The sequence below is a fragment of the Elephas maximus genome, chromosome 10 (genome assembly GCF_024166365.1).
Source record: "Elephas maximus indicus isolate mEleMax1 chromosome 10, mEleMax1 primary haplotype, whole genome shotgun sequence".
Classification (NCBI taxonomy): Eukaryota; Metazoa; Chordata; class Mammalia; order Proboscidea; family Elephantidae; genus Elephas; species Elephas maximus.
Window position 1 is genome coordinate 12,225,359 of NC_064828.1, and position 19,046 is coordinate 12,244,404.

Sequence of the window (19,046 nt, forward strand, 5' to 3'; positions counted from 1 at the left end):
AAGTGTAAGATTTTAGCATGAGGCAAACAGAACACAGCCAGGACCGTGAGGAGTCTCCGCCAGCAGCCGAGAGCTGTGGCGGATAAGCTAATGGCACGGCGGCGGGGAGTGTAAGCAGGAAGCAGGCGCCCTCCTCCTCTTTCATACCCAGTTCTCGGTTCTCGGGGTGTACCCCTCTAGAGAACCTGAACTGTGCCTGTGCTGATGGGCTCTGCTAGGCTGCCTGGGTGCAGACGGCCACCCCACAAGGAAACCAAGGAGCACATGATACTTTGAAAGGTTATAATCCCTTTTTAAGAGGCTTGTGAAGCTAGCCTCAAAGGTGAGTAAAGTTGATAGCGACGAACTCCCTAATCAGCCCTAGTTAGGCCAAACCTTTGGCAAGCCTGGGAATCTGGTTCAGTCTAGGGACGCTGGGGTCTATTTCAGAGCAACAAAAGGGAGCTGGCTTTTCTTGTCTTGGGCTGCAGAGGCAGGGAGAGCCACTCTGGCACCGGGGATGGCCGTGAGTGAAAAAGGCTGACTTTGCAGCTAAAACGAGACGCCCTTTCCTTGGGAGCTGTGAGGTGGGCTCCTAGCCTAGGGGGCTGCTGTTGGGTTTAGGGTGTAACCAGCTCCTGTTTGTTCCTGTCATAACGTAAGGTGATGCAGTGATTAAAGCACTCAGCTGCCAACCAAAAGTTCGGCAGTTCGAGCCCACCTGCTGCTCCACAGAAGATGAGGCGGTCAGCTTCCATAAAGATTTACACAGCCTTGGGAACCCTATGGGGCAGTTCTACTCTGTCCTATAGGGTCATTAGAAGTTGGAATCAACTGAGTGGCAGTGGGTTTGGTTTTGGGCCGGAAAAAAGAAAAAATTTCCTTCTACCTGAGAAAGAAAAAGGATGAGCGGGTAGCTTTAGGGACCAGAAGACCCCACCCTCCTAGCAAATGTAGGTGAATTCTTTCCCCCACCCCCACCCTGACCCAAATAGGTCTCAGAGGCTGTGTGTGTTGAGCTCTGGAGGGTCTCAAGCTGTGGAGCTGTTCCCGTCAATCTGTTCTAGACCCAGCAAGGGACACTGCTCATTCAAAGGTGAAAAGAGGGGCTTCCCAGGGGCCCCCCTTCTCTATCTGGAAGCATTTAGGCGAGATCAGGCTATCTCCATCCCAGTGTCCGGACAGCTGGAACAAGGGGGCAGCAGAGACCGACAGCCACTGCAGAAACCTCGGCCCGGTTCCTGCCTCTCCAGGCCCTCAGCCCACAGGGCAGACTTGAGCCCCCTGAACCACGGCCCCAGCTCTGGGTCAGGGACAGGATGCAATTTCAGTTCTCTTCCAAATTGGGGCTAAAATCAGGCCCAGGAGACCAAAGGAAGGAACCTTAAAAAATCAGGCCAAAGCCAGAAGCAAAAAGAAAAAAAACCTCTTCCAACCGTGGCCACTGATTTCTGTGTTTCTCTTGTCCTGTTCTTGATACCTCGAGCTGGAGCACAGTGGCCACGGCTGCTGGTCTGTGAGGGGGCACGGGGGCTTCCTCTTTAGATTTAGGAACCAAATAAAGTGATGGGCACTACCTCCCCTAGGCAGCCCTGCGTGCACTGTGACGCGGAAAGCCTACCCATGCTCCTTTTGCTCCCCAGGCCTGGAGTCCCTCCGGGACAGTGCCCATTCCACCCCCGTGCGCACCTCTTCCCATGGGGACACCTTCCTGCCGCACGTGAGGAGCAGCCGGGCAGACAGCAATGAGCGAGTGGCTGTGATCGCAGACGAGGCCTACAGCCCTGCAGACAGCGTGCTGCCCACCCCTGTGGCCGAGCACAGCCTGGAGCTGCTGCTGCTCTCCCGGCAGATCAACGGGGCCACCTGCAGCATTGAGGAAGAGGAGTCTGAGGCCAGCACCCCAACTGCTACAGAGGTGGAGGCCCTTGGGGGAGAGCTGAGGGCCCTGTGTCATGGGCACAGCGGGCCAGAGGAGGAACAGGTGAATAAGTTTGTTTTAAGTGTCCTCCGTTTGCTCCTTGTGACCATGGGACTCCTCTTTGTTTTGCTCCTCCTCCTCATCATCCTTACCGAGTCTGACCTTGACATTGCCTTTTTCCGAGATATCCGCCAGACCCCCGAGTTTGAACAATTCCACTATCAATACTTTTGTCCCCTCAGGCGATGGTTTGCCTGCAAAATCCGCTCAATGGTGAGCCTGCTCATTGACACCTGAGAAGGCATGACTCCTCCCAATAACTAGCCAGGTGGACCAAGGACAGCCCGGCTACCCATTCCCAGCAAAGGGACCCATGGCAGAACCATCGGCACATGTACCAAGTCCTCCTCTCATGACTCAAAGTCCACTGCAGCCTAGGAGGGTTGTTTCCCAGAAGAAAGGGACAGGCTTGTGCCCTGTCTAAACAAACTGGGAAAATTCATTTTCTTCAGAGGTTCTTTCAAGAAAGGCTCAGCAGTTCTCTTTCTCATCCTTCCAATTTGCAGGATAACTTTTGGTTTTGAATTATGATTTTTCATAGATGTGTATTATTTTGAAAGTATCAAATAAAAATAATTTATTTTACTATTACCAATTCTCGCAGTAGTGTCACCTAGCAAACAGAACATTGGCTGAAGACTAGAGACAGTTGTCTTCTGTTTTCTGCAGGAGCTTTTCCTACTGGTGCTGCCGGGTTCCAGTAGTCTCGTTGCGGCAGCCTCAGTGGGACGGGTCAGGGGTCTGGACAATGGGGACTGTTGAAGTTTTCTTGCCAGGCAGAACTTTTTAAAAAGTAAACATCCATGTAGAATGATTAAATGGAAAGTTGTTTCTTATGATGGTCTGACTTGGATCTTCTTTTCCTCTTGTTTTTCCAAATCTGAGCAGAGTGGGCATCTGAAGGGACCAGCTACAGCAGCGGTGGCAGAAGGGGTGGGGAAAGTCTGTCCCCTTAGACTAGAGCCTAGTGGGCACTGCCATGAGTTTTGGATAACGAACTTAATCTTCCATAGTTTTTTTTCTGAAGAACCTCAAGATTTTTATAGCACTTCAGTGGCGTTAAATGACAGCAGCGGTGCCAAAGATAGTACTGTCAGAAACGGTGGACAACCCGTAGTTCGCAGGAACTAGAGTTACCTGAGAGATATTTGGGATTCAGAGAGCAGTACTTATTTTGTACACACCCAGAAAAAAAAAAAAAAAAGACTATTCCAATTTATATTTTAACAACAAAATGTTATTTTCTTAGCAATTCATATTTTGTTTTTACTTTCTGGATTAAGAAAATAGAACCTGATGAACTAAACGATGCAAGAAAGAGCCTGAACCTGAAAATGAAAAGCTTGAGAAAATACAAATTCAAGAGCAACAACAGCCTTGGACCAGGAAAAGAACCTCTTTAAATAGGATTTTTAAAAGATGCCTTCAAACGCAAGCCGGTGAGCATGGCAGAGAGCAGCACTTCCATGTAGAAATACTGCCCCCTAGGGTCAGCCTCTGCACCAGGGAAGCACCGGGTCGTTGCTGAGGGAAGCCGCAAAAGCAGGGGTGTGTGAAGGGTGAGTGGGAGTTCTGAGGCCCGAGCTCGGCAACTCTTAGAGCCAGTCACATACAAGGTGTTGCTTTCATCTCAGGGAGAGATTTCTAAGTCATCTGGGGCCTGAGGACTTACTGAAGGACTGTCCGTGGACATATTCCTGGGACTCACACATCAGGGAGCCCTGCTGACACCCTCATGCCGGACAGCCCCAAATGCACAGGAGAAGGGGTCATTTATAGACCTGATTTCCCCTAGTCTGTCCCAAGGTAGCAGGCCTGGGCCCACGTTTAGAATGTAACAGCTGTGGGGTAGACATTTTTTGGAGAAGGATTAATGGCATAATTTTCAAGAAAGATGCCCTTTCATCTAGACCAGGGGTTAGCTAACTTCTGCAAAGTTCCAGGGAGTATTTTTTTGTTGTTGTTATTTTGACTTTGTGGGCCACATCCTGTCGCAACTACGCAACTCTGCCGTCGTAGCGCAAAAGCTGCCACAGGTAGTAAACAGATGAGCAAGACTGTGTTCCAATAAAGGTTTATTTACAAAAACGGACGGTGAGCTGAATTTGGCCCACAGGTCACAACTTGCCAACCCTGATCTAGACAGTAAAGCTGCTCCTTCCCAGTAGGCAGTAGAGTGAGGGTCACCTCTGCTCCAGTTCCTGATGTGTGTTGAAGGCCCAGGGCCACTTGCCAGGGGGGCACTGCAGTCGCTTGTTTAAAGGGCGCTCAACCCACCAACCAGCAAAGACATGTCTGAAGCCAAGATGACCAAGATCAGGCACTGGAAAGCTAAAATGTGCTGAAATCTAAGAATGGAAGAAGGCCGACCTGATCATTTCCATACCAGCAACAATTTGGGCAGAGTCACAAACATCTCCTTCCCAAGTGACAAGACAAACGGAGGGAGATCCTGGTAAAAACGAGGGATCACTTAAAACCAACTAGTCACTGCCACCTGTCATCTACAGAGGAAAGGCTTCGTTCAGTGCAGGACGAAAGTCAAAAGCTGACTCAGAGATGGAAAGGCTGTCAGGGGATAGGGTCTGGTCTGACCTGGCTAGCTACTGTCTTATGCAACATAGAAGATTACCTTTTACTCTAGTGTTCCTACCTCAGCCTGTAGAATACCGTGTTTCTATGCAGTGAGTAATAGCCTCAACTCTGACCTTTCGCGTTCACGTTAAAGAAAGACGCAGTATTCCATCTCCTGATCTGTCACTTGTGTCTAGAGTTCTAGTCCCTACCACTTCCAGCAGCTGAATTTTGCTCTCTGAACAGAAACTTTCGGGTTATGTGTTTTTTTTCCAGGGCTAACACCAGAAAACATGGACAGAAAAGTTCCCTTCAATTTGCTTTTCAAGTAGCGCTTGAATAACAAACCTCCTTTTGTTAGAATCTCTCCATCATGTAAAATTGTTCAAGTTTTTAATCTGGTTTTACTGTGTTCCACTGTGTTTCCTATTTAGTTTGATCTCATTGTAGGAAAAGCAGTGGTTTCCACAGCTGCATCTATCAAAGGAAATACAACTCTTAGTAAAGAACACTGTACTGCATCGTCAAGCTGTAGAGGGTAAACTACCTGCAAATGTGAATTTCTTCATTTCATTAAAAAATATATAGTTGTTAACCTTTTGTGTGCCAAAAATTCTAAGTTACAGTTTCCTTCAAAGCAATGTACTTTTTTCTACATATGCAGTATGTAGTTAGCATAAAATCATTGGTGCCATGAGGATTATTTTTAAACTTAAATAAATATTTAAATACCATGGAAAAGAGTGGGCTCTTTCTTTTTTCACTTACAGCCTGCCTTGCTTTTCCTTCCTTAAAGTTACAAACACATGGATGAAGGATACCAGTGGGGTTACCCAGCTGATGGCTGTTCAGGGCAGGAGTCATTTAAAACGAGTGCTTTGCTTATATCTACTCTTCTTCTTCTTCTCCTTCCCCCCAAAGTAAATGCTACAGGAACTGAGAAGACATGAGTGTGGAATCATCTGAGAGGAACTGGACCCCGTTTCCTGATGAGGAAAACCAAGCACGTTAAGTCATTTTCCCAAGGTTACCTAGTTAGTCTTGGAACCCAGACTAGAACCCAGTTAGCCTCGGAGCCCAAACTAGAACCTGGATGATCCAGCTTCTATCTAGTGTTCCTACTGAAGCCTGGAGCAGGAGGGAAGAATAGAAAACACTTCCTATGAAGGAAAAAGAATGATATGGCCACTATGATAATAAACCTCCCATTTATAATTTATAAAATATATTCCTACATTATCTCAACTGCCTGTGTAACCATCACTCTGGCTAACAGACCTGGAAATGGTCTTCTGAGTTCTATGTGGACAGAAAGTGAACCTAGAGGCCTGGCCCACTGTGCTAGGTTACCTTCCTGTCTTCACATCTACCGGCCCTCCAAGCCTCCACTCCGCTGCCAGCCATCTTGCCAAAACACTCATCAGCATATGTCACTCCCCTCAAAGCTGTCCATGGTTCCTAATACCTAGAAAATGGCATCCAGAGCCCTGTCCCCCGTGGAGTTTCTTTTTTAATGACATAAGTCTTTGCCTGAAGTGATGAGTGAAACTGCTGTGCCTGGACAGTCCCATGTGACCCTACAGAGTTCCAGCAGCATCCCTTCCTGCAGATACCTAATCGAGTACTTGCCTGTGCACATACGTTTTTAGGGCCCTAGCACCCACTCCCTTGCCTTGGGCTCCTCAGTCACAAGCAAGCCCCTCTGCACCTGACCAGTTTTAGCTAACCATTCTTTTGGCTTTAGTTTGGAAATCCTGGTGGTGTAGTGGTTAAGAGCTAGGGCTGCTAACCAAAAGGTCGGCAGTTCGAATCCACCAGGTACTCCTTGGAAACCCTATGGGGTAGCTCTACTCTGTACTATAGGGTCACTATGAGTTGGAATCAGCACGACGGCAACGGGTTTGGTTTTTTTTTTGGGCACAACCCTACAATTTGCTGACTGAGTGAAGTAAAATAGGCACGACATACTTTTAAAACATTTCCTCTTGCACACCTTCCATTTCGGGAAAAGGTACTTTCAAATGTTTTCCTCCTCAGCTCTATATAACTGTGCTAAATATGTCTTCCTCACAACATTCCACCTTTTCATTCAAAAATCCAAAATTCACAGCCAAAGGAGCCAGAAAATGGGTCTCGATTGTCTTGGAACTAAAACTGTGTCAGACTCACTCATGATTACTGACCAGCAATGCTTTATCAAGATGAAAAAAAAAACCTCAAGTCAGAAGGGGGCAGTCTAACAAAAGGATGCCTAAGTTTCTGGAATCTGATGTTCCAAAAAAAAACCAAACCCATTGCCATCGCGTCAATTCCGACTCATGGTGACCCTATCGGACAGAGTAGAACTGCCCCATAGAGCTTCCAGGAGCACCTAGAACTGCCGACCTTTTGGTTAGCAGCCTGAGCTCTTAACCACTGCACCACCAGGGCTCCAAAGTGACGTTGGAGGGTATATATTTCAAGGAAGAAATATATACCCTTTAACGTCTGCTGACTAAAAACAATTTAAATTCTTTGTACCCGCAGCCCTACAGCTCCCTGCTTTCCTGGAGAACTGCCTCTGCAAAGTCTTGTCTGTGGAAAGGAAACCCAAAGGCCAGAATACAAAAATAGGATTTAAGCAACTCAGATTCTACTAATTCCTAATTATTTACACTCTCTCTGAGTCTGACCAAGTCTCTGTCCACCCAAAATGAGAACTGTCTCCTTAAAGTCATGTTAAAAAAAAAAAAAAAAGCTAGGCACCTCAAAGAAAATAACTCAAGTGGAATTCAGAGCTTATGCGCTTAAAGAGATACGATAAAGTTCACACTTACAAAAAAGGTTGATCCCGAAGCTTTAAAGGAGTCTGGGAAGAAGTATCTTTCACTACAGATTAGTTGAGGATGTCCTAAGGGAGACAATTTTCCTTTATGTGCTTTCTAGATTTAAACAATTCCTCCATTATAAGGCTCACCACAAGAAACAAGTCTCGGGACTCACTCTCTTTCCTTCCTGTGTCACCTCAAGAAGACACAACTCTGTTCAGTGGAAGTGGATGTAAATGGCACAGCTTATGAAGCTACAGTGGCAAATGAAACCACAAAAGTGAGAAACACCAAGAATTTGCTAAAGTTTACTGCAGAAGCCCGGCAATTACTGCCAAGTATTCAAAGCTTAAATGAATTTGATTGCGAGTAGTTTTTGGCATCGGAAGAAAGAACAATTCCCATGGAAGTAGCCACTGTGCAACCTGTGAAATTAAGTGGAGCTGAAAAGGGAAACAGAGGCTAAAGGCTTCCCTGACTGTTTCCTGCAGTTTAAACATAACTCAACCTCACTCAGCTTACCTTCCTTCCACTTCATAAATCAGTATTTCCATCTTGCTTACCAATTCCTGTACTCGTACCACCCAGAAAATGAAAAACTCCTACTCCTTATAAAAAGCAGCCTTGGTGGCATAATGGTTAACCGCTTGGCTGCTGACTGAAAGGTCAGCAGTTCAGACCCACCCAATGGCTTCATGGGAGAAAGACTGGCGATCTGCTCCTATAAAAATTACAGCCTAGGAAACCCTATGGGGCAGTTCTTTGTCACATGGGATCACTATGAGTTGGAATCGACTCAACAGCACTCAACAACAACAACAAATTCCTTATAAACACCCATAACCTATTAAAAAACTAAGCCTTTAAGATACTTAGATCACAGAAAAAGAAATTGTTTAAGAAATTGTTCCTCAAGGAAATTACAGATATCGCTTTATTTTTGATATACAGTTGTAAGAAAATAGTACTTCCTCTTAAAATTCATACATATAGCCAAAGCTATTTATAATAATCCTTCAATAGTAGTTTAGCAATGAAGAACAATGAAAAAACTTGGACAGGTGACATCACATAGTAACATTAGTCAAGTGACGTAGCAGCTCACCTTCCCAACACCAACCGCATTCAAATCACACTGACTTCTGAAAACTGCTCCGTGAAGACATACCCAAAGTCGTGAATATTTAATGATATTAACCAAAGGGTCAGCAGTTCGAAGCTGCCAGGTGCTTCTTGGAAACTCTATGGGCAGTTCTACTCTGTCCTATAAGGTCGCTATGAGTCAGAATTGACTCGATGGCAATGGGTTTGGGGTTTTGGGGTCCCCAAAAATATGAGTAAGAACGAAGGTATTCACTTAAGTTACTGAATCTCCTCTGGAAACTTTAAAGTGTCATGATTGAATTATGTCCCCCCAAAAATGTGTGTATCAATTGATTAAGCCATGATTTCCCAGTATTGTGTGGTTGTCCTCCATTTTGTAATTGTAATTTTATGTTAAAGAGGATTAGGGTGGGCTGTAACACCCTTACCAGGTCACATTCCTGATCCAGTGTAAAGGGAGTTTCCCTGGGGTGTGGGCTGCACCACCTTTTATCTCTCAAGAGATAAAAAGGTAAGAGAAGTGAGCAGAGAGTGGGGTACCTCATACCACCAAAAAAGCAGCACTGGGAGCAGAGCACGCCCTTTGGACCTGGGGTCCCTGCGCCTGAGAAGCTCCTCGGCCAGGGGAAGACTGATGACAAGGAATCTTCCTCCAGAGCTGACAGAGAGAAAGCCTTCCCCTGGAGCTAACACCCTGAATTTGGACTTGTAACCTACTAGACTGTGAGAGAATAAATTTCTCTTTGTTAAAGCCGTCCACGTGTGGTATTTCCAGTATAGCAGCACTAGATGACTAAGACAGAAAGGGACAGCTAAGGCAGTCTGGGACATTCTAAGGCAATAGCTTTCACTTCTTTAACCCTGACCCACAAACCCACAGTAATGAAGAAACATGCTGACATCAGAATAAACACACACACACGGTTATGGCTACATATATATGCATGTGTAACGAGGTTTCACAAAACAATACTGATTCTAATTATGGTTTCTGTTCTTTATTATTTCTTTCCTTTTCATTTTTTCAAACTCTTCATAAACTGATTCCTTGTCAATGACCAACACCCACTGTTAGGAAAGCGCTGGTCTGAGGGCAATCCCTTCTGGAATTCAGGGTAAGGCAGACCCAAACTGTGTGTCTAGGAGCCCAGAATTCCTTGGACAGTCTCAGGAACTCTCCCGAGGGGAAGGGACCCAGCACACAGGCCCAGGCCCTGCCCCATTGACCAAAGCTACTCGGCAATTATCTTGGGGTTTCACATAAGATTTTATTTAGAGGAAGGAAAAAAAAGGGAGTTCTCCATTAAAAAAAAACTAAAAGTTTTGAAATCACTGAATCAGGTGACTTTTCAGTACCCCTTCCAATTGTGTGAGTCTAGAAATAAATATTCACTCCAAACTATAAACCACAAATCTAAATCTCACTACAGAGTCAAAAACATATTATTTGATCACAGAAACTTTGAATATTGACCGTCCAAAGCTTTATAATTTATAATCTTAGAATTTCTCAACATACTTCCTGAGTAGGCATCTCAAAAAAAAAGAAAAAAAAGAATTTTTTTTTTCCAGCTCCCCTCAAGTTCCCTCCCCACCCTGTAGAAAATAACCTCCAGGGTTTCTCCCTTACTAAAAGTACATTCTGCTCATTGGAACATTCTTAATAATGAAGCAATTTTATATTTGCTAAATATGACATATTACCAAGTAAACAGGCTAAGCCACATGAATTCAACTTTCTGGGTTCCTCAGACACTGATCAACTTGAACAAATCAGTGTACCACTAACCCCAAAACTCACTTTCTGAATTCATAAAAACATGTATCTTCCCGCTGGAATTGCCTCCAGCCAGAATATACCGCGTTGGGTGCATGGCATTGATGGAACACACAGAGGTGAGGTATTCTCCACCAAGAAAAGAATGCAGCCACTTTCCCGTCTCGTGGAAGATCTCCACCCGCCGGGGGTGGGCCATGCTGCCAACTATGATGCAGTCTTCTTGTTTAGGGTCCCACACTGCCCGGAACCTGGTCAGCCAGCGCCCAGTGTTGGTGTTATGCCTGGTGAAAAAACGGTATTTTTCAAAGGAAGTAAGTGCTAAATAACTCCAGGTAGTGCTGTGCTGGGCGGGGGTAAAGATGACAGTGTCCCTAAACGCTACTTTTCTCTGCCAAGTTTCTTCTCCGGTTACTGAGTCGCCGTGACCCTCCCCTCCTCCTCCCTCCAGTACTGAAACGCGGGACAGAGATGGCGTCTCAGCTCGGGATCGCCAACGCCGAGCTCTGTGGTTAGTGCCCACAAGATGTTCACCAAGCGTCTGCTCAAATGGCACTTCTTTTGCTCACTGTTTCCTAGCCGGATGGACAAAGCCAGGCAGAGGACTTTCCATGCAAAATTCCTTTCTCAGCACATCTAAATGTGAAGCTCTAGAAATAAGAAGTCTGGAATCTAGGTTACTTATTGCTGTTTTAACAAGACCTGCTATTTCCCGTATTTATTTTCCCCCATAACTGAGCCCTGAAACTATTTAACATTCCAAACGGCTTTAAAATCCAAAATACATTTCTTTAGGGCCCTATACTGCTTTCCAAAGCAAAAACAGTGCTGCCCTTTATTCTCTACGTCTTAACACCACTAACAAGCACGGGCTGTGGAGGGCCACGTCCCCTACTGCCACTCAATGCCCCATCTTTAATCTTGGAAACTCCTACTGACACAGAATCATCACCCTAGAGAAATAAAACACACAAAAAACCAAAACACAATAGAAATGGATAGACTGGAATGAACAGTTTGAAAAAGGAAATAAAGAAGGAAAACCTTCAGAAAAAAGGAGACTAACGCATTTAAAACATAGCCAGTACAGACTATAAAACTTATGAAGCAACAATCAATATGTATCACACACCCTGCCCCCAACTGCATCAATACTGACACGAAGGGAAATCTAGGGAGAAGACATCGAGTAAATGTCTGTCTGATGTGAAGCACACACACACACACACAGAGCAGCATATGCTAGAAGATAAGAATGAAATACGAAATCCCCAAGACTACAGCCTTTAGACACTGTTCAAACGTGGAACTGAAGCCCGGATACCACTTATCAGCCAAGTAATAGGACTATAAGAACAATCATCTGCAGGAGACCAAAAGGGCAATATCTGCCCAAAGGCAAAGATGAGAAGGCCTGAAAGGGCAGGAAAACCAGACGAGTGGAAATGGGGAACCCAGGGTGGTAATGCGGAGAGTGCTGACACCTTGCAGGAATTGCCACCAACCTCCTGGAACAATTTGTGTATATGCTATTGAATGAGAAACTAATTTGCTCTGTAAACCTTCACCTAAAACACAATTAAAAAACAAAAATGGGATAAGAAGATAACATGAGTAATTCATGCCTGAATAAAGTCATTCCAAAAAAACCCAAACCCGTTGCCATCGAGTGAATTCTGACTCATAGAGACACTATAGAACAGAGTAGACCTGACCCATAGGGTTTCCAAGGAGCAGCTGGTGGATATGAACTGCCGGCCTTTTGGTTAGCAGCCGAGCTCTTAACCAATACGCAACCAGGGCTTCATAAAGTCCATTTAAAAAAACCAAACACCAAACCTGTTGCCATCGAGTGGATTCCAACTCCTAGCAACCCTATAGGACAGAATAGAACTGCCCATAAGGTTTCCAGGGAGCACCTGGCAGATTCGAACTGCCGACCTTTTGGTTAGCAGACAAACTCTTAACCACTAGCCACCAGCATTTCCAACCTTAACCAAAAATAACCTCTCAGCTGCACAGAACAGCTACTGACTAAAAGAGATTAAACCCTCTTTATAGACGTAGGGAACCTGGGAGCAAGAACCCTTCTAGATAGAACTAGCAAACTGGGACACTTAAACAGCACAGTACAAAAAGCAGGCCTGCTACACCTCTCTGACGATCAGAAGGCTAACGTATACACTCCAACGAGTAGCTCATAACCCAGGATCTTTATTACCTGGCATATGGAAGCCTACCTGATCGTGGTGAGGAGAGGAAGCTGAGAGGAGACACAGCTGCTGTCAAAGATTCTGCAAAATAAATATAAAGAATAAAGCAACACACTCTTTGTATTATATGTTGAAATCTTTTGAGATACCCTCAGTGTATTTAACAATCTTCTTATTGGGTCATGATATGAAATACAACTGTTATTTTAAAATATATAGGATAAGGCTCCAACAAATCTCAGCCAATACATTTAACAAAAAAAAAGTTACAAGGAATATTATAAAATTCAGTTTAGTCTGGAAATGCTGTAATTTATTTAAAAGCTATTACTCCAAACTTAAAAGGGACATTATAAGTCATAATCTGGACTCTAAAACTATATTCAGATTCACAGTAACAGGGACACACAAAAAACGTATGTCTGGAAAGTCACAGATACCTAAAACTGCATGTATCAAGAGCAATTTCCCCATAAGACCCATCAGTTGAGGGCCTGACAGCATCATTTCCAGGGACTAAGACTGGCCAGCAACCAAGAGGAGCAGCTCTTATGGGGAGAAGCTGGTAGGCATCCAGAAGCCTCTGCTGGACCCCCTGGCAGAAGGAAGCTCCCATCACCAGCGCCACCTGCTCCCTGTGCCCAGCTGTTCTGGGGCAGCTTCTTGGCAACAGAGCTGATTGTCTAATCAGACTACAAGAAAGCCAAATCCCTAACAGTGAATTCTGCAAGAGTAAACTCTGCAGGGCAAACGAACAGACCGGGACAAGGAGGTAGCTCTCAACATAAAGACAACAGCACGAGTGGAAAGGGGACACTGAGCTGCCATTCCCTGGTGACTAACTCTCTTCATGAACCATCTGGTGATGCTCACAGACATTGCTAAAAACTAATCAGGCAACTGCCACAGTCTGCTGACTAGGCTCTTCCCAAAAGTCAGGTCTCAGCAGAAATGAGGTGCCAATCTCATGCCTGCCCACACCACACAGTTAACAGATGGTGCAACTTCCACTCAGCACCGCACTGGAAGGGCAGACCTCACTGTCTTCAAAGTAAGAGCTTCCAAAGCTTAAGATCATCTCCCTTCTGAGAGACCATACAACCTGGTTTTGACAGGACTTCTGGGATTCTTCACTGCTAAAAGGGAAGCCTGACATCAACTCCCCAGGGCAGCACAGACTTTCCTTGCCAGGGCCCTACAGTTCCAACGAAATTTCCAAAACCCGGAAACTGCTGGAAAGTGATTAAGTTCAGGCCCTGGGTCTTTGCTAGCCTCAACAGTAACACTAGTGATTAAATGGGGAGCAGTGCACCAAGCTTCTGGTTTCCTGACAGAGTAGCCAGACCCTTTAGATTACTTAAAACACTTCTCTGCCTTCCAAATTTACCTCAGATTATTATCAGCACACGTGGTCACCAATCTGTTACCAGTTATAGGTGAAAAATAGGCAGAAGCAACGCTCTTGGTATGTTCAGTCAAAGAAGTCAAAGGCTGGCTTCCCCTGGGAGTCAGGCTTCTTGCATCATAAATATGAATATCCCTGTAATGGGAGGAAGAATTATCAGTGTGGCCACAGGTGATGCAGTTACCCTCCAAAATAGGGCTGAACATAAATTAGACACTCAAACGCTCACCACACTGAAGGACATTTAGGATAGAGCCGCCCAATCTCTTGTATTTTATAAACACTGGCATAGATAAAAAATACTACAAAAATTCTAAAACTCTATCAGATATATGTAACCAGTGGGTATAGAGAAACAAGTTTCTAGTTGGTTTTCCAATCTCTCCAAGAAAAAGTTAACACAGATAGACAATTTATAGGCTACATATAACTTGTGTTTTTTTTTTTTACAGGTTTTAATTTTCTTCTCCAAAGACTAAGAAGTAAATGTAAATTATGCCAAGGAAAACAAAAGTGTGTATTTGTTTCAATAATTTTCTTATTTGTTAAATCTAAAAGAATCTCTCACTTTTATGGAAATCACTTAAAAAAAAAAAAAACTCCCAGTGAATTGTGCAGAAATACTGGTTTCTACATCATTTAAGGAAAAAAAACTTATGAGGGTTTTTTTGGGAGCAAAAAAAAAACAAAAATTGAGAATCTTAAATTGTAAAAAAAAAGTGTCAGAGTTCTAAAAGTTCTGAGAGTGTCAGAGTTCTAAAAGTTCTGAGTCAGAGTTCTAAAAGTTCTGAGTCAGAGTTCTAAAAGTTCTGAGTCAGAGTTCTAAAAGTTCTGAGAGAGTCAGTTCTAAAAGTTCTGAGAGTGTCAGAGTTCTAAAAGCAGAACTCACTTTGTGCGATGAACACAAAGACAGGCTACCGGATGGTTTTCTTTTTCCTTTTACGTGAAGAAAAGCTTTGTGTAAGGGTTGTATACTTACTGGAGTAAATCTGAACGATCCTAACTCCTTTGGGGTAAAACTAGTGCTCACTGGTTTCCAAATGTATTTAGTTTCTGGTTGGACGTTGAAAAATAAAAACCTAAATAAAATAGGTAACAGTTTCCTAACTCTTCTGGCGAATACACACACACACACACAAAAGCAACCCTCGATCAGTGTAGAAAGAAAAATCATTTGCCCTTTGGGTATCACAAAAGTTAGATGTCTTTGACAACCAAAGTAAAACACAAAAAGGCCTAAATCATGAAGTTTTAGGACAATCATACCTCAGTCCAGCAGTAACGAAGTATTGCCTATGCACTGGGTGGACATGAATAGTTCTTATTTTCTGCAAAGGTAACTTGACAAGCTTCTCGTAAGAAGTCCCAGGTGTCCGCCTGTCCACTAAAGACACGCTTCCATTCCAGTGTCCGATGGCTACAGTGGAGGCATCTTCTGCCAAGAAGTCAAAGGAAGAGAAGGTACTGCTTTCATTTCTATACACCTAAGGATATAAATAACAATCACTTATGTTTATTAATATAGTGTTAATTTATTAATAACTTTTAAATCAGCTTATAATACTCTTGATGCCAATGCATAAATTCTTTGGTAAAGGAGTTATACACACTTGACCCAAATAACCTCATTTATCCTCCCGTCATTCCCAGAGGAAGCACAGGGCAAAACGATCCCGCCATTGGAAACAAGGCGCTCATCAGCTGCGAGGCTTGCCTATGATCCAGCGACCCACAGACCTGTGTCAGGGCCACATCCTAAGATCAGCTGTGAGGCTTGCCTATAATCCAGCGACCCACAGACCTATCTCAGGGCCACATCCTAAGATCAGCTGCGAGGCTTGCCTATAATCCAGCGACCCACAGACCTATCTCAGGGCCACATCCTAAGATCAGCTGCAAGGCTTGCCTATAATCCAGCGACCCACAGACCTATGTCAGGGCCACATCCTAAGATCAGCTGCGAGGCTTACCTATAATCCAGCGACCCACAGACTTATGTCAGGGCCGCATCCTAAGTTTCTTAGAACCCAACAAGCCTCTGTTCCAGATCTAGCCATGAAACTCACTAGAACACAGACCGACTCTGAATTCTACCCACTTGAAATTATATCTGAATATACCAAGTAACTTTGCCAACAAAGTCCAAGCAAGATATATGGCTCAGTGTTCATCTCCTCTTGGTCACGTGTAAACAGACACACATTTCTGACAGCTAGTCAGGTGACATCTATCAAAACTTTCAATGCTTATACACTCTGGCTCAATAATAGCACTAACAAGCAACTTAAATGCCCACCAAAAGGGATCTAGTTAAATAAATGACTGAAATGATTGTACATCTCAACTCTGAAATACCACATGTGCTAAAAAGAATGAGGTAGCTGTGTACTACTAACGGTCCAAGATGTACTATTAGGCAAAGAAAAAGCGAGGTGTAGAAAAGTATGTTTTAGTATGAACCCATCAGCGCAAACAGGAAAAAAATATCTGTATCTACATGTTTCTGAGTCTATGTGTACTTTCTGGAAGCATACTCCAGAATTATAGCAATCTTTACCCCTGGAGGGTGCCCTGGTGGTGCAGTAGTGAAGAGCTTGGCTGCTAGCCAAAAGGAAGGCAGTTGGAAACCACCAGCCACTCTCTGGAAACCCTATAGGGCAGTTCTATTCTGTCCTATAGGGTCACTATAAGTTGGAATGGACTTGAGGGCAACAGGCTTGGTTTTTGTGGTTTAGCCTGAGCTAGTGGGAATGCGGGAAGGGCAGGTTTACTGTGCACACTCTATTTACTCTAAGTATTTTATCCTGAGCATGTATTATTGCTATAATTTTTTTAACCACATATAATCCACGAAACTATCCCTTTGGGTTCAGGGCTCACACACATAAAGAACAAAAAATGAATACTTCCACCAAGTAAGACAGAATGAACACAATCCATATTATTGAATCATGAATCACTGCTGATTCCTGGCTAAACTGAGATTAATAAATTGATTAATATAGCAAAGGCATCCCACACTCAAAGCACCCCAAAATACACAAATAAAACTTGAAGTATTCAGTTAGTGTATTACACTGATTAAGAGCACCAGCTTTGACTCAGACAGACCTGACCACTTACATCCTTAAGCAAGCCAACAGACCTCAGTTTTCCACTGATTAAATTACCTACTTCAGTACAGTGCCTAGCACAGGGTAACTCTTCAACCATTGGTGCCAGGAACAAATTACTGATAGAACAACACAGATGAATCTTACAAGCATGATGCTACATGAAAGAAGCCAGACCCAAAAGGCTGCATACCGCAGGATTCTATTTCCTTGACATTCTAGAAGTAAAACTATAGGGACAGAAACTATGTCAGTGCTAGCCAGGGACAGGGGATTGACTAAATGGCCACAAAGTTGTTTTTTTGTTTGTTTTTAAATACAGCTACACCTTTAAATTTCAAACTCCAAATTCCTGCAGGAATATAGACAAATACAAAACAGAGCATGACTTGCAAAGATAACCACATGGTGGTGCATTGGTAAGAAAAGTGTTACCATTTAACAGTTTGCAAGAGACCTTTTCACAAAAATTATCTCATTTAATCTGTGATTTACAAGGTATCTACTTCCAATAAAGGTTTGAATGATCAATGTTGCTTTTAAAAACCTATTTTTAAAAATGGGGAAATAGAAATTAAAAGGGGAAAAAAAGCAACATACAGATATCCGTTTCTTCTAACTCAGTAACTGGATCAAGTCTGACCAGGGACACAGCATTAACAGTCTTCAAGTCTTTTTCTACAGGTAAAAACGGACCTGTTATTGTTTTTGTGTCCATCGAGTCGATCCTGACCCACAGCAACCCTGCAGGGCCAAGCAGAAGAGCCCCACTGGGGCTCCTAGGCTATCATTTTTATCGTAACAAATGTTTACGGGAGCAGACCGCCAGGTCTTTTCTCCCTCTGAGCGGCTGGTGGGTCCAAACAACCAACCTTTCCGTTAGCAGCTGAGCACTTTAAATCGCTGCACCACCAGGGCGGCTTAAAAACAGACCTCAACATGCCTAACGTGACTTAAAAATCCTCACTCTTAAAAATCAAAAACTATTAAATCTCAGCAGGAAGAGAAAGCCTTCCAACTATGAGAAAGAGCATTTAGGAATTCAGTGTAGATATGTGTAATATAGTACCATCATGTGATGAATTTCTCTACAGTCTTTTTTTATATGTCTAAGACTCGTCCCCAAAGAATTCATGTCCGCGAAAGCCATGAATGACAACAAAAGTAGAATATTTCAATCTTTTTTTTTCCTGAATGAAAAAAAAAATACAAGTCGTCACTCTAAAAAATAGAAGGGTGTGTTATTTTATTTAAACACTTTGCAAAAATAGTAAGGAGGAGAGCAAACACTTAGCATGTGCCAAACTCTGTTCCAAGCACTTTATCTACATTAACTCATTCAGTCCTCATAACAACACTATGGGGTAAATACTACCCCATTTCACAACAAAGGATACGGAGGCATAAGGGGTTAAGTAATTAGCCAAGGTCACACGACCAGTAACTGCTGGTCTGGGATTTGAACTGAGGCAGCGTAATTCTGAAGCTGCTATGTGCTCTTATCACCTCTCGCAATCATTCATGTTTTTTATAAAGAATCATAAAGATTTCAAAAAGAATTCAGAGTATCATTTGAAGTCAGCATGTAATCATATCAATATTTACCTCTTCAAAAACAGCTCTGCAAAAATCTCCACAGCGTACTGTCCCGTCATAGCTCAGCGACAGTATGTGGGCCGGATTGGCGGGCGAAAAGTAAAGACAGCTAACTGGCTGACTATGCGGGTGAAAAACGTAAATCCCATCTTCTTTAGGGTGTTGAGTCTGGAAGAGAGTTGCGAAGGGGAGACGAAAATTAGTGAAAAGCAGTAATACTTCCTGTGTCATTCAACCATTTACACCTGGGTTATATTCAGCCTCTTCCCAGTCTATAATTGCTCCCACTCTCCCATTCAGAAAGTCAGACCTAGAAACTTTATACTGTCACTAAATTACTTTTTTCTAATTTTCAATCCAATGATATTTAGTCACATTTATTTTAACAGTTCCCAGCTTTCTGCAACTAGCACACTAATTTTTTATAACCCAGAGAAAAAAATTAATGCTCATTTGACCTCAGTTCATGAAATCCTCAGGAAATGAGAAATCTCCTT

The 19,046-nt window shown here is 43.5% G+C and overlaps 2 protein-coding genes across 3 annotated transcripts in view; one reads left to right on the plus strand and one right to left on the minus strand.

The window, feature by feature from the left end:
• Positions 1-2,338, plus strand: part of FRMD5 (FERM domain containing 5) — a 342,105-nt gene extending 339,767 nt beyond the window's left edge. Inside the window, exon 14 of the mRNA XM_049897682.1 lies at positions 1,623-2,338. Within this exon, the coding sequence (XP_049753639.1) occupies positions 1,623-2,197 (575 nt within the window). The 3' untranslated portion in view covers positions 2,198-2,338. The remainder of the gene's footprint in view (positions 1-1,622) is intronic.
• A 1,730-nt stretch (positions 2,339-4,068) lies between these two features.
• The window catches only part of WDR76 (WD repeat domain 76), a 29,919-nt gene continuing 14,941 nt past the window's right edge, over positions 4,069-19,046 (minus strand). Inside the window, exons 9-13 of one of the 2 annotated variants that reach the window (XM_049897675.1) lie at positions 18,559-18,717; positions 15,107-15,324; positions 13,823-13,975; positions 12,463-12,516; positions 4,069-4,255 (exon numbers count right to left, since the gene is read on the minus strand). In XM_049897675.1, coding sequence (XP_049753632.1) covers positions 4,144-4,255; positions 12,463-12,516; positions 13,823-13,975; positions 15,107-15,324; positions 18,559-18,717 — 696 coding nt within the window. In that variant the 3' untranslated portion in view covers positions 4,069-4,143. Of the gene's footprint in view, positions 4,256-8,262; positions 10,507-12,462; positions 12,517-13,822; positions 13,976-15,106; positions 15,325-18,558; positions 18,718-19,046 lie in introns of those variants that run through there. The other variant, XM_049897674.1, reaches the window with a different exon arrangement.